The sequence below is a fragment of the Vipera ursinii genome, assembly GCF_947247035.1.
Source record: "Vipera ursinii genome assembly, chromosome: 1".
Taxonomy (NCBI): Eukaryota; Metazoa; Chordata; class Lepidosauria; order Squamata; family Viperidae; genus Vipera; species Vipera ursinii.
The window spans coordinates 227,419,966-227,435,428 of NC_139512.1; the positions used below are offsets into that span (position 1 = coordinate 227,419,966).

The following is a 15,463-nucleotide window of genomic DNA, read 5'->3' on the forward strand; positions in this document are numbered from 1 at the left end:
TGAGAATTAAATATTCTCGTTAACAGGGTTGATTGTAAGAGACTTACCTGGCAAATTTTACAGTGATCAGCATTGGAGACGTGTTTTTCCATGTATTTTCATATTACAAATGCCCAAGTCCTATAGAAGAATTAATAATGCATTTCCTTTTTGGCACAGTGTTATATGTCAAATACTGGCTAGAATTTGAAGAACCCCAGTTCCCAGATGCAACTTAGCACTTTATGAACAGCTATGTTTTTATATGACCTCTTTATACTGTACAAGAGATTTCTTGTAGAAGTGAAGTATACTTAGTGTTTGAAGCTTGTTTATATTTTTAATAAAAGTCAACATGCACTTGGAGTTTGGGAAAGCAATTCTAAAATAAAAGTTAATGTGGCCAAATCATGTCTAGAAAATGCCATACTACTGATACTGTTTTCACTAGCCGTGATACCTTCATTTATACGATCATAATCTTAGAATATCATGTACAATGTAAGCTTTTTTTCCCCTGAATTTTTTTTCTCTCCCATTTCCTTACAAACCTAAAAGGGTAATTATAGAAATGCTTAATATATTTTGAGTAGAAAATTTGTTCAGAGAATGGTATTCATAGGTATCAATAGTATATTTACAATACTACAGTATTGTATATAGTATAGCTGTATACAGTATAGCTAGAATAGAGTGAATTTTCTTACTTCATGGTATATTAGGGCACACACCTCTTTTTTGTGTGCCAAGAGATCTTATATCAGGAAATTTGATGTTCACAGTTTTTCCCATTCAGCCAAAGACTTCAATATATATTCCATAAAGCTCAGGCTACTGTCATGTTACATGTTGTAATAATTATGTTTTATCGTTAGTAGGTGGAAATAAGATTGAATGTGGCCTGAAGATACAGAGCAACCAAGTATGAATGCATCTGTTACTAAGGCTGAATTTATATTTTAGAATTCAAATAACACATGTGAAGTATATGAAATTGGAGTGTTTTTATGGAGGTGTGTAGCAGTTTCAGTCTTCCAACAATTCTGGAAATGTTCTGAAGTATAAGAGCTTACTATGAATTAGATTTGGTTTGAACTGAACAAAAACATTTCTAGATAGATCTAAATAGTTGTTTTGAACTGTAAACATTTCAACTTTAAAATATTTTGTCCACCACTGCTGTTTGCTTCTAGTAATATAAAGTTGCAGAATGAAAATCTAACAAAGTTCTGCCATGAAAAGTTGTGAAGAGGTAATGGGCTGCAAGACTAACCTTGGTGCAAGCTGTGGGAAACTCGGCTGGTTTGCCTGCCATAAAGATAAATAAAAGCAAATACTGTACTGCGTTCAATTTTTTAATTCAAATTAGGAATTGCGAAAAATCAATATGAAAGGTGAGTTTTTGAAAGACTAAAATGATTTTTAAAATGTTTACTTAGAACTGCAATTAGTCCTTTTTATAGAAGCCATAAAATGTAGAGAAAACACAAAAACCAAGGATCATTATGAAAAATATACAGGAAAAATGCAGAACTACGATTGTGCTAATACATTAACAGCATTTACATTTTTCATAGTATAGGTTAGAATTAACTCTGAATGGATCTGGTTTTTAGATAATGCCAAATTTTCAACGAGTGATGCCAAAAATGCTGCTTGTGAACTTTTGGGGAACCATGTGAATGAACCTGATAGGAAATTAAAGATTACTAGGAGAATTAAAAAGGTGAGTTGGTATATCATGGCTATAAGACCAGTAGAAAGAAGTGCCTTTCATTTCTTCCTTTTCCCAGGTTTAGTGATGTCTTTTTGTGTCAGGTCTGGGGAACTCTATAGTCTGCAGAACTAGGTGAGAATCCTAAGGGGAGACCAGAAAATGTAATGTTTAGTGGACACAGAATCATAGCAAACCACTGAATAGCTAATCTATCCAGAGGGAAAATATGATCGACTGGACAAGCTACACTGAACTCTGCAGCATTTTATTACATATTCTTAAAATTGAAGTTTTCTGGATTTGGTAAAATCAACATTTGATTTGGCAGAACACAGTGTGCCATGCTACAACCATGAAATGGTTCCTATACTTTATAATCATTTTATTTTTCTTTAATTCAAGTATTGGAGCATTCAGAGCCATTATCAGCCACCTGATTTAATAGCAGGAGGATTTGCAGCTAAACTTAAGATTGCCTTTTTACCCATCCACACACTCCCCTTTCTAATTCATGGAAGCAAAAATTCATTAAACTGATGAGCAGCAACAAGTTTTTAAGAAGCGTCTGTCACAAGACATTTCACCTAGTACCTGGATTTATTCTTCTCAATGTCTATCAATCGGTCTGTTTATTTACTATACAGACCTTTCCACATGGTCAAAATCTAAGCAATGTGTTTAGGTAGAACATTGTATTTGTTTATTAGTAGTTGGAATAATTGCTGTTATTGAAGAGATGTCTATAGTTTGTTTGTGCTGAATTGTTCTGTACAGCTTTACAGCAGTCTAGATACTGAAAATACAGCCCAACATTTTATAATAATGAAATAAATGTGCTTCATATATGGGGAAAGAGCTTTACAAATTTCAGAAAGCCGATTCTATTTGATCCATTTAGAATATTCACTTAGAATGGGTGAATCTTTTCTGTAAATTATGGAGACAAATATTTGCAGTTAAAATACAATACTGATGTATGAAAAAGCTTTAATCTTTGTATGATTTAGATATTCATCAGAATTGGACATTGTTAAGGGCAAACAAACATGTTGATTTATTTTTCCTTCTTTCTTTAAATCTTTAGCCTTTGAGAACATTAGTCATGACAAGCATGTCCCCTGAGTAAGTACCAGGTATTGTGATTATGTTTCTATCTACACATATTTTCATATCTCTAGTTCATACAACTGCCTTCTTTGTCTAGTATCCTTCAATGTTTGGATTTCAGTTTCCTAAAATCTGAGCCAATGTGGCTTCTAATGCAGGCCTATGGTAACATTTGGGAAACAACACTTCCATTAATAGTTTATATTTGTATGCTACAATCAGAAAAAATGTAGACATATATAGACTTCAATCCCTAGGATTCAAATTAGCTTTGGATATATAATATAAATTTTCTAAATGTCTTAAAACACATCATAATAATTTTAATTACTTAAATCATTTTTATGTAAGAGGAATGAGTAAATTAGATTGGACTGTAGCAAAAGTATGGTACTTTTAAATATGGATTCTGTTAGCACAGAGTTAGGAAACAACAATTTTGTTACAATCTGTTTGCTGTATGATGAAAGAATGCATGCTTAGTCAGAACTGCATTCACTATGTGCTGTTCCCTATTAACTGTGCTTCAAATTGCAGTATGGAATAAGACCAATTTCAGAGATTTAAAAAAAACACAATTCAAATATCAAATTAATAACAGCACCTACCATCCTGCTGTCCTGTTCCAGTAGTCACCATCAGATCCCACATGTTCTCTCAACACTTGTTATGGCTTTCCCATGGGAGCAAAATGGAGGCCAACTGAACCACTGGAGGTTGCTATTCCCTCCAGAGAGACATTTATCACAGAGACCACCACCACCCTCAATATACTTCATGAAAATGGGCGCCTTAAACATTCTTTTCTGGGATGGATAGATAAGAGCTGCTGACTCAGGAATTTTGGGAGTTGAAGTCCACGAGTCATAAAAGAGCCGAGGTTGCCTACCATTGTTATAATGGATAGGATGCTTCTGCTTGGAGATACATGGGAGCCAAGCCACATGGTTTAAAACCAGGACTTTGAATTTGATCCGGAATGTTATTGGAAAACAGTATAGCACTCAGAAGATTGGTGTGATCTAATTCATATTTATTTATTTATTTATTTTATTTTAATCCCATTTATATCCCGCCCTTCTCCGAAGACTCAGGGCGGCTTACAATTTAAGCACAAACCAGTGTACTTAGCAATAGCCTTCATTCTATGTATATGCCTGCTTATTAGGGCTTTTCCCCCCCCCCCAAGCGGCATTATTACAAAGTCAGCTTATTGCCCCCAACAGTCTGGGTCCTCATTTTACCTACCTCGGAAGGATGGAAGGCTGAGTCAACCTTGAGCCTGGTGGGATGCGAACCTGCACTAATTGCAGGCAGCTGGTGTTACTTAAGGAGGCATTAGCCCACTGCTCCACCAAGGCTTTGATAATAGGTGGGCTTCTACATTCTGCACCAATTTCAAATTTGATTCATTTTCAAAAGTATATAAGTTCAGCTTGGAGGCAATGAATTACCATGCTGTGTTATTGTACCCTTACTTAAGTAAAGATGTGCAAGACATTCAATGCTAGGAACATTCTGACCCCTGAAACATCTGTTCAGACCTCATTGGAAATATCTCAGCGTCAAATAGGGCTGTCCCAAACTCCATTCCACAGCTAGAAAATAGCTCATTGCTGAGATCAGACTACTTTCAATGAAGTGGGCTCAAAGTCAGCATACCTTTTGGCCATTTTAATGTTTTGTACAAACCTCTTATAATGCTTATATTGTAACTATAAATTAATCATTTCTGTAGAAATGTAGTAAGTTATTAAGTTATCTATTCTACTCTCTGTTTCTTCTTAAAGAATGCAGAAAGTAACTCTGCAGGTGCTGAAGAAGCTGGGTGGTTTTCTGACTTCTGATGAAGTATGCAAAAGTACAAGTCATGTAATTGCAGGGAACCCCCGCCGGACTTTAAATATACTTATGGGAATTGCTCAAGGCTGCTGGATTGTCTCTTATGATTGGGTAAGTAATACAATGACTGTCAATAGACTTTCTTTTTCATTAAAAATAGGTTCATTATCTGGTGACATTAATGGCAAATGAATATATGTAGATACAGTGTGAAATATTAAAGTGTTGCTGTTAATCAATGTCGCTTAAGTTTATTAAGTATTAATTTTACAGCAAAATAAGCATATAAATGCACAACATTATTACCACCTTTTTAAAAAACTGAAGATGAATATTTCCTATAAATCAGGAGTGTGAAATGTTTTGGTCACATTTCACATTATGTGGATGGTAGAGACTTGCAAAGTGAATTTGGCCACATGAATACTTGTAGGTGGGACCAAATTCATCAAATTCACATTCTTGACTCACAAGAGTGGAAAACTATGCTATAATTGTCATCAGTCATGGAGAGAACAGGCCCCAAATATCGAAAAAGTTCCTGGTGCCAGCTCTAAACCTGAGACTCATAGAGTCTAAACAAAGTTAGAGAGAACTCTACATTAGAATAATTTTGCAGTTAAAATGCTAAAATCCAAAAGATTTTCTAAACAGATCCTTCAAGCTCTTCTGTTCTCCCCCTCTCAGACCAAAGTATGCTGGAGGTACCAGAAATATGAGAAAATAAGAAAACCTCTCAACAAAAATAAAGGCTCGCTTACGTTTTCCTGGACCTTACCTGTTTCTTGGATTAGTAATGTACAGATAAATTGGAGGCTCCAAAACTGGCTATTGAAATGTTCAACTGGGTGCCTTTTTTGTTTATATTTTCAACTTGGTGTATGATCATTGAAAATCCCTCTTCTAACTTAAGAAATGTATTTATGAGATTTAGCCTTCCTGCTATTGTTATAAAATATCTACTGAAATAAGACAGTAACCTAGGCACTCGAATGATAACCTTGTATTCAAAGTAGACATATTGATTTTCAAAGTAATAGAAGCAGAAGTCAGTAATATCCCACTTTCCCAGACTGGAGAGGAATCAAGTGCAGCTGCAGAAACAGGAAAGCCTTTAATGTCAAGGGATTGATGTCACAGATGGATTGTATTTTCTGTAATCATATTCAAAGAAATTATCTTGATTCAGATGCTTCTGAACCAGGATTGTAAATACAACTGATTACACTCCCCATTATTGTATGTTACATAATTTTTAAATTGCAACTTTCTGTAGCTGATTTTTTCTTTTCTTTTTATAGTATGGTGTTTAACCTATTCAACGCTTCCTTGCCTGTTTGATTTGTAATACCTGTAAATTGAGTATTTTTCTCACTAACTGGTTTCTTATTACTAATATACATTCTGATGTGAATGCCTAGAGCAGGGGTGTCAAACTGCCGGCCCATGGGCTGTATTCGTCATGCTGAAACCCCACCCACCCCATTGCCAGCAATGGAAAAAAAGTCACATACGTCATGGCACGTCACGTGATGTTGTGAGTTTGACTCCCCCTGGCCTAGAGGCACATGATCCATGTCAAGATGTAGAGCTGATAACTTTTGAAATAAAAATGTGGAGAGGTCATGCTACAAGATATTAGTGATGTAAGGGTGAACCTTAATTTCAGGTGGAATGGAAAGACATCCCAGAGATTTTGTGATGAAGCCCAGGAATAAAATTACCTATTCCAATGTGATATATTTTCTATTAGAGCCAAGATGAGAGGAAAATTGCATTTTTTCCTGGCAGCTGGCCCCAAAATATGATGGAGGAAAGAATTTGAAGACTGGGGTTTTTTTTAAAAAAAATTATCTCTTAGAATCCTATAAAGATATTATAAATACTTTTTCATCTGATGTCCTGCAATTAAGGAATATGTGTATATCTCTAAATAAACAGTTCACCATGCAGAATATTTCAGTTTCTTATCCAATATTTAATGCTTCTGGGCCATTCATTCTAGTATGATTTTATGGGAAATATAGGGAGATTCAGCAAGTATTTGACAATGTTTTGCTTCAGATAATAAGAATATTAAATATTTTTACAGGTGAAAAGTATGAAAGAGGACACTCAACTATATTTTTTACAGAGGGGCTAGTACGGGAAATGGCACATTTAAGTAGATAACCACAGAGGATGTCATTTTGTTCCTGTGGAAAAAGTCATTGACTCGTTTTAAACTGCATTTGTTTTGATCTTTTATTATAGAGTCTTTGTAATGTTCCTTCTGGGACTGGCACGTTAAATCACTGTTTTGAACATACCACCTGTTGACCACTGATCAAATGATGAACAGTATTAATTGTTGGAGTTTTTCTTATTTTGCATATATACGCTAACAACTGAGGAATGGATTTGGGAGTGGAGAATCTGGAACTTATTAACAGATTCAGACAAGAAATACTGTTCTTGAGACATACATCGTTTGTTTCAGCTGTGCTTTGTGAAGGAACTGTTTTGTAGCAAATTAGCAATTTCCAGGACTAATTAATCTTAGGCCAAGCAGTTATAAATGTTGGCAACTGTCTAAAGAAATTGTGAGAAAAGTGGGCGGCACTTCAACCTATGCACTGAGAATTTTCTGGTTTCCATCACATCTCCTCCCTAGATGTATCCATTATGATTAAAGACTTAAAAGTCCTCATAAGGAATACTTTTGGGCTATATAAGGAAAACATTTGTATTCACAATCTTGCTGCTGAATACATGATCCCGGTTTTAATCAATTTGTCTGATGGCACAGGAATAGTGGTTCATTGCATGTTGATTTATCAACCAGTAAGTTAAGATTTTCACTTTCCTCAACTATTTTCAGTTCATCTCAGTCAGGGGTGTCAAACTACCAGCCCACGAGCCGGATGTGTTATCCAGAGGCCTATCCCACCCCATTGCCGGCAATGGCAAAATAGTCCTGATACATCTCGCAACATCACATGACGTCGCAAGTTTGACATGTTTGATCTAAGTCAAAGTTTCAAATAAGCTTGGCTTTGTGTTGCACAGCCCCTGGGGCCAAGTTCATGATCTGATCATATATATATATATATATATATTCCAAAAAGCTTTGTGATTAAGGGCTGTTGATTGAACCAAGCATACAAATATATTCAAATTCCATGCACTATTGATTATGTCCTTAAACATCTATTTTAAGACTGTGTATAGTCCACAAATTTAGAAGCCTGTTTCTATTGTGGGGTAAACTTTTGATGAGATTTCAATAAAGTAAAAAAAATGCTGTACACAATGTATAGCTAAAGCATAGTTATCTGGGATCTATGAAGCAAAACTTGAATATGCTAACTATTTCGTTGTTAATTATCTACTTACTACTGGATACTTTACACATTTCAAACAGATCTATTAATTCTCAGTGGTTCACTGTGTAGGTTTTGTGGTCTCTGGAACATGGCTATTGGATTTCTGAAGAGCCATTTGAACTGTCAGTGGATTTCCCTGCAGCTCCTGTAAGTAATATTTTGCTTTTTAATTTATCAGAATATGATAATGATGTGATTGTCATATATCAAAGTATAAGCAATGGAAAATGTTGACAGGGAACTGTATATCAATTAATCCCAAATCAATGTTCCTCAAGAGATGTTCAAACTTTTAATTAGCAGTTTCCCTTTAAGCTAAAGTAAATAGAAGCAGATCTTTTAATCTGTCCAAAATACTGATAAATTATCATTAATAGGTATTATTTTAACAGAGAAGAACAAGAAAGAACAACAGTCCAATAATCTTATACATTATACTGAGTTCACATGTAGAGTTCTATAAATTGAAAGGGTATTTTGAGCTTTAGAATACCGATACAAATATCTGATATGCAAGGTATAAAAATAGTGGTCTGTTATATACTCAGTATTGGATTTTAAAGAAAAGACATGTAAAATATAGAGATATTTTATACAGTCATTAAATATACTATGTGCTACCAAATATCCTTGAATATGTGACTACTAAAAGCAATAATCTGTATCTAGGCATTAATTACAAAATATTTACATACTTACAAGGAACAGCATGAATTATAAGATACAATATAGTTTACAAAGCAGTGCTCTTTTTAAAATAACAAGAGTTCAATTGTAAGATATAAAGTAATGTTTAAGACTGAGGAAATTTTAGATAATCTAGATATATTTCACAGTTCCAGTTATGCATAAACTTCATGAATGTTCATGAAAACAAAGTTCTTAAGGTTCTGCAGAATCCTTCTAACATTTTCCTTTTAAAATCATTATTGCATTAGTTACTTCTTCTTGCATGACTGAACTGTGTTGAAATTCAGCAATGCTGAAATCAGGACTAGAAATATTGGTTCCTATAGGATGCATATGCATGTTGTTCAGGCAGAAAAATTGGTCATAGTGTATCCATATTGTCAAAGTATATTACAATTATGTCATCATAATATTCCAAAAAGTGTAGATTTTTTTTTAGAAATCTGTTGGGCGGATCATCATAGTTGTGGCCTTTAGAGAATAGCCTGCTCCTTTCCAGTAGTACCATTTAATGCCTTTAAATTTGTTTGTGTTCTGTCGCAATGGATAGTATAGACCATTTAGATTGGAAGGCCCACATGCATCAAACCACCATCCTGTATAAAAATAAAAGGAAACAGGAAACGAACAGATTCACTCTATTTATATTTCGTAAACTGGATGTACCATTAATTAGAATATTCACGTATAGTTGACGTATTTTCCATATTTCTACCTCAAGCCTCAACCTAGGGTTCAAATTCCAAGTGCTAATTCAGAGCACCCTTCTGACAAAAGCTGCTTTAATGGGCTAAACATGAAAAAAGCCTCACAAAAGAGACAACTCTTAAAGCCAATATTTGGTATTATGGAAACCATCTTGATCCTTGTTTATCACTTACACCTCAAATGAGCTACATTGCATGGTGATTGATTATAAGCACTGAGCCGATTAGGCAAAGAGGATGTTTACAGGCCCCCAAAACTGAACATTCTTTAAAACATAATGTGTCTATAATATTCCCTGGGGACTTCCAGGGAAGCAGTGGCAGACTAAAAACTCTCAGCAAAAGTAAAGTCAACAGCTGCAGTAGAATGAAGAACCCCAGTGAATGGATCGTCCTTGAAATTTCTCTCCTGAGCAAGGAGAGGACCAGGATTGCCTACATGCATTCCATACAGTGGCTCTTCACAAGGAAACTGTAAGACAACAGTCTCTGGTGAGATTTAAAGTTTTGGGAGCTGAAGAAATGTCATTTCTACCCAAGCTCTTTCTCGCTTTGTATGTGTGTGTATGTAAAGATTTTGAAACTAATTTTTAAGAAATGCTCCCATGGAAAATTGGTGTTTACAGCCAGATTGGTCTACTGGTTAAGGACCAGGCTAGAAACCAGGAGTTCTTGTCCCACCTTAATTTTGAAAATCAGCTGGGGAGCTTTGGGTCAGTCACTCTCTCTCAGCCTAGCTTACTTCATGGGGTTGTTGTTATGAGGAAAGAAGGAAGGAGTATTATGTACTGTATATTCACTGCCTTGAGTTACTTATAAAGTAATAGATAAGATAAAAATAAAATAATAAAGAAATAATAAATAAACAAACAAACAAATAGGAAAAATGACAAGAGGGACTTTGATAGTTGGACACTAGAGGGAGCCAGAAAGAACTGAAATTATAAATGACTAATTAATATAGAATGGAACAAAATATATGAACTTGGAAGACTTCAAGGATATTTGGGAACTATGCACTCATAAATTACTCTTTAAATTGTCTGCTATTATAAAAATATATTCAGAAATAATATAGAAGAGGAACAGATTTTACTGGATAAAACAAACTAGGGCTAACTCAGATGTAGTTCTGAAAGTGGATTTTAAAATGTCAGGCTTGTATCTTAATAATTAAAGGGGCAGACAAATAATAAATCAGAATGGCTTGGATAACTTTCTTGTCTTGGTTTTACAAAAGAGATTTGTTAGAAACTTCTTATGAGTTACAAAATCAACTTTTGGGACACTAGAGAGATTAAGATTCTTAAAAGAAGATGGAATGAATACAGAATTATTTTATTTGATCAGGTTAAACATCTGTATGTTGTTTCTGATAGTTGTTAATGGATTTTCTTGATTATGACTGAATGATGAGACTTTAAAGATTTCTTTATATGTAAGAGGTAAGATATGGAAAGGAGATCTTTTGCTGTATTGATAAGTTACCATATTACAAATAAAATAAACATAAAACTAGTTTATTTGCTTAAGATTAAATGTATGTTATATTTCCTGGTAACTCTTAATGGACATTTGCTGATTTGGACTGAATAACAAAGCTTTATCATTTGTTTATAGATAAGAGATGAGATATGGGAAAATGATCTTTTGTGGAATTATCAGAGAGGATGATAAAAAAAATCTGCATTAAAAAGTATCAAAAGAAAAAAAATGCTCTGTCATATTAGAATTACAGTCTCTTTATTATTTGTATCCATAATAGCACCGTCTCCAGTTTTATAAATATAGCTTAGTTCAAGGATTCCCAATCCTGGCAACTTTAAGACATGTGGACTTCAACTCCAAGAATTCTAGGAGTTGAAGTCCATGCATCTTAAAGTTGCCAAGATTGAGAACCCTTGCGTTAGATCCTTGTAAAGAATATAAAATGCAGCTTTCTTGATTAGATCAAATGCTTGTTTAGCCTAGCATCCGTTTCCCATTGCAATCATCCAGACTTCTATGGAAAACACAGCTGCCGTATTCTTTCTTTAGTTTTAGTTTTGACCAAGTTATGTGCTACTCCCAAATTATTCTCTAAGGTTTCACAGCATGACTGTATAAACATTAAATAAACCATGTGTGTAACTTTTTTTAAAGAAAAAAACAAAACACCCAAACTAAAAACTTCAGTATAATTTGCAAACTGATAATAAGACGGCTTCTTTCAATTCAGCAGAACCTGTTCCAAAATGAATTAACTGTATTTCTCAACAATTATTCACAGATACGCTGGTACTAATCTGAAAAGTATTAGATACATTTGGCTCCAACTCTTTTTAATAGAAATACTATGGAGTAAATAGGGGTAGAGGGCACTATACAACTTCTAGACTTTTCCCAGATTACAATGTTTTCTTTTTTCCAAGCAAATCGGTTTAATTTTTTATTGCATTTCATTCAGTAGCTGATGTTGATGTTAATGCTAATGTAACAATATGGGGTTTCATGGATCTCATTAAAGACAATCATGTGGAGGTTAACTCAGGGACCCAGGGCCAAGTGTGCTAATTTTGAGATTTTTCCAGATCTTGTTAAATTCTCACCAATTTCCTGATCTATTTCTCTGTATCTGTGCTGTGATTATAGCCGTGCACTGGTGCGAAAGAGTGAAAACAGCATTGATTGGACTACCGTATTTTCCGGCGTATAAGACGACCCGGCATATAAGACGACCCCCTACTTTTAAGAAGATTTTGAAGGTTTTGTCTTATACGCCGGAAAATACTTACCCGCTGCCCTCCCGCTGCTCCCACGCTTCTGCCGGCCCCTGAGGCGCAGCGTTTCCCGGGTGGCAGGCAGCGCCGGAGGGCAGCCACCACCCCGCCACGGCCGGCGCCCCTCCTGCTTCCCCCCCAGTCCTTGAACTTCTCCCATTCGGCACAGGGCGGGGCAGCTCCGCCTGCAGCCTCTTTTTTAGAACTCACGTGCCGCTTCCCTCTCACTGTCGGCCGAGGCACGCTCGGCCCAGGCTCCCAGTCCCTCTTCCCGGCCGGCTTCCCGCCCTGCCCCTCATGGAGCTGGCCTGGGCGTGCAGCCTCTCGGTGTGGCTGCTTTTCCTGGGCAGCCTGGCGGTGCGGCTCCTGCGCTCCGACCTGTTGCTGAGCCGGCGGCTGCTGCTGCGCGTGGGGCTGCTGGCCGTCCTGCAGGCACTGGGCCAGGCCGTCCTGCCGCTGCCCCTCAGCACCGCGCTCACGGCGGCTGGCTCGTCTCGGCCAGCACCGCCCGGCGGAAGCGCATCGCCGCGTGGGGAAGAGCGGTGCTGGTGACAGGTGAGTCCGGAAGGAAGCCTGAGGCTACAGCTTTCCCAAGTTGCTGGTCCCCAAAAGTTAGGCTCCCCAAGTCTCCTTCCTTCCCTCTTTGCCCCATGCGAGTTTGCTCGAATGTTGCAGCTGCTGGAAGGCCCCGCCAAACAGGAAGCTAAGCCTATACCTTCAGAACTGCAAAAAGCCACATGGTTCCTCGCGGGGCTTCCCGGAACAAGGGGCCGGCAGCGGCAGCCCCAAGCCAGGCCGAGAAGAGCGGCAGGCACGGGGGAGGAGCGGGGCCAGAGGGGGAAAGCAGGCCCAGGGGCCCCCGCCCCAGGCCAGGCTCCGGGAGAACCTTCAGCACAGGCACGCCCCTCTCGCCTTTGTCCGCCAGCCCGCCTCGCTCCCTGGCCTCTCCCAGCGCCTCTGCCGAGCCACTCGCGTGGGAAGCGCCGCTCGGCTTCACGCGGCCCACCCAGCAGTCCCTGGAGAGGCGCACACCACCACCCCCCATGAAGGGAAATGGAAAAAGCGCCTTTCCGCCGCGGCTCCGGGTCCGCGGGCGTGCAGAGGGCGCCGCTCCCTAGCCCCAGGCCAGGCTCCGGGAGAACCTTCAGCACAGGCACGCCCCTCTCGCCTTTGTCCGCCAGCCCGCCTCGCTCCCCGGCCTCTCCCAGCGCCTCTGCCGAGCCACTCGCGCGGGAATCGCCGCTCGGCTTCACGCGGCCCACCCAGCAGTCCCTGGAGAGGCGCACACCACCACCACCACCCCATGAAGGGAAAGGGAAAAAGCGCCTCTCCGCCGCGGCTCCGGGTCCGCGGGCGTGCAGAGGGCGCCGCTCCCTAGCCCGCGAGTTACCTGCAAAGCTTCGCGTGGGGAGAGCCGCCCGATGCTCCCGCCCAGCCGTGTCCCGGAGATAGCTCGGTTGCACGGGGCGGCCCGGCTTTGCAGGAAAGTACGCTCGACTGATTTGTGTTTTTTTTTCCGGCGTATAAGGCGACCCCCCAACTTTTGAGAAGATTTTCAGGGGTTCAAAAGTCATCTTATACGCCGGAAAATACGGTATGCTTGCCTCCTCTATTCTTTCAGATTCTCTCTGCTGTTCCAGAATAACTATTGAAAAGTGACTTTTACAGTTATAATATTTTGAGTTGGTTTAAACCAGGGGTAGGCAACCTTGGCTCTTTTATGACTCGTGGACTTCAACTCTCAGAATTCCTCAGCCAGCAGGAATTCTGGGAGTTGAAGTCCACGAGTTATAAAAGACCCAAGGTTGCCTACCCCTGGTTTAAACAGTCTCCTTCTGGTGGAGCTCAATTCCTGGTAACTTCACATATATGTCTGTCGTTTACTTTGCATAGTACAGGAAGTCCTCAACTTACATCAGTTTGTTTAGTGACCATTCAAAGTTACAACATCGCTGGAAAAAGTGGCTTGACCATTTTTCACACTTGTGACCATTCCAGCATCCCCACATTCACACGATCAAAATTAAGACACTTGGCAGTTGTTTCATATTTATGACAGTTGGAGAGTCCCATGGTCATGTGATCAGCTTTTGCGACCTTCTGACAAGCAAAGTCAATGGGGAAGCCAGATTCACTTCACAACCATGTTACTAATTTAACAATTGGAGTGATTCCCTTAACAAATGTGGCATGGAAAGTCGTAAAAAGGGGAAAAATTTGCTTAACAAATTTCTCACTTAGCAACCTAAATTCTGGGCTCAACTGTGGTCGTTAGTCAAGGACTACCTGTACAGAAAGTTTTTGGCACTTCTGGAAAGAGTTTCAGCTTCCCAATCTAGCCTAAAGTGCTGGTAATCTTCCATCCATGTACTAACTAGGCTTGATCCTGCAACTTGCTAGTATAGTATACTGGTAGATTTGCCTTAGTTTTCTTACACAAGTCATTCTGATCTTTCCACTTTTATTATAACAGCTGGCACAACCAAATGTATCTTCTTTTTACTTTATGGTTAGACAAAGTGCCAACAGAAATAGAAAAGTGTGAGAATAGGAAGAGAAGAGAAAATGCCGCTCTTACCTCCTGTTAACATTTGTGAACATTTGCAGATGCATTTGTCGTTGTCGACATCCTTTGTGCTAAACCCATTTCCTGGTTGACTGATGCTGCTTATTTTGCCGGCTGTACCCGTGAGCCCTTTAAGGTTGATTCTGTAGACAAGCAAAATGGGAAACAAATTATTGCAGGCTAAAGTGGTTGCACTGGCTTTTCTGTCGAGAGGAAATATTTTCCAAGAAGTATCCTGTTCCCTTCTCTGGTTAACAATCTACGATTTGCCTTTTGGAGAGTATGCCAGGGACTTTTTGTCAACAGCATATGTTGTTGTGAAAAAAAAGATTAATATATTTTCTCCTGAATTGTTGAACTAGCTTTAAAATAGCAACAATAATAACTAGAAGTAGTAAATCTTAATCAGTTGTTTATGGTTGTATCTAAGAAGTGGCATGTACTGTACAGGAAAATACTTTGAAATCTGTATGTAAGAAATTTCTGATAAAGACTTCGATTCTACTTTGTTCCTTTTTAATACATATTGTATCAATCCTTCATCATTTTGGAATTCATACAGAAGTGAGAGGAGAGAAGAGTTAGTTGAATCAGTGACCTATATTTCTTTGGTTATTTTATTTCTTTGATTGTTTTTATTACGTTTATTTGCTGTCCATCTTGCCACAAGGCTACTTCCAGCTAGGACTGCTAAGGTTCACTATATATGGGGAAAAGGGGAGGGTTGTACA

At 38.4% G+C, this 15,463-nt stretch overlaps 2 protein-coding genes across 4 annotated transcripts in view; one reads left to right on the forward strand and one right to left on the reverse strand.

Annotated features, from left to right (window-relative positions):
• Window positions 1-1,546: 1,546 nt before the first annotated feature.
• The window catches only part of LOC310631636 (microcephalin-like), a 32,364-nt gene continuing 18,447 nt past the window's right edge, over window positions 1,547-15,463 (forward strand). For 2 of the 3 annotated variants that reach the window (XM_083348242.1, XM_083348241.1), the window contains exons 1-4: window positions 1,547-1,705; window positions 2,781-2,818; window positions 4,594-4,756; window positions 8,080-8,157. In XM_083348242.1, the coding sequence (XP_083204368.1) occupies window positions 2,799-2,818; window positions 4,594-4,756; window positions 8,080-8,157 (261 nt within the window). In that variant the 5' untranslated portion in view covers window positions 1,547-1,705; window positions 2,781-2,798. Of the gene's footprint in view, window positions 1,706-2,780; window positions 2,819-4,593; window positions 4,757-8,079; window positions 8,162-15,463 lie in introns of all 3 variants that reach the window. The other variant, XM_083348240.1, reaches the window with a different exon arrangement.
• ANGPT2 (angiopoietin 2) overlaps window positions 9,010-15,463 on the reverse strand; it is a 47,858-nt gene continuing 41,404 nt past the window's right edge. Inside the window, exons 8-9 of the mRNA XM_083348238.1 lie at window positions 14,745-14,875; window positions 9,010-9,296 (exon numbers count right to left, since the gene is read on the reverse strand). Of these exons, the coding sequence (XP_083204364.1) occupies window positions 9,136-9,296; window positions 14,745-14,875 (292 nt within the window). The 3' untranslated portion in view covers window positions 9,010-9,135. The remainder of the gene's footprint in view (window positions 9,297-14,744; window positions 14,876-15,463) is intronic.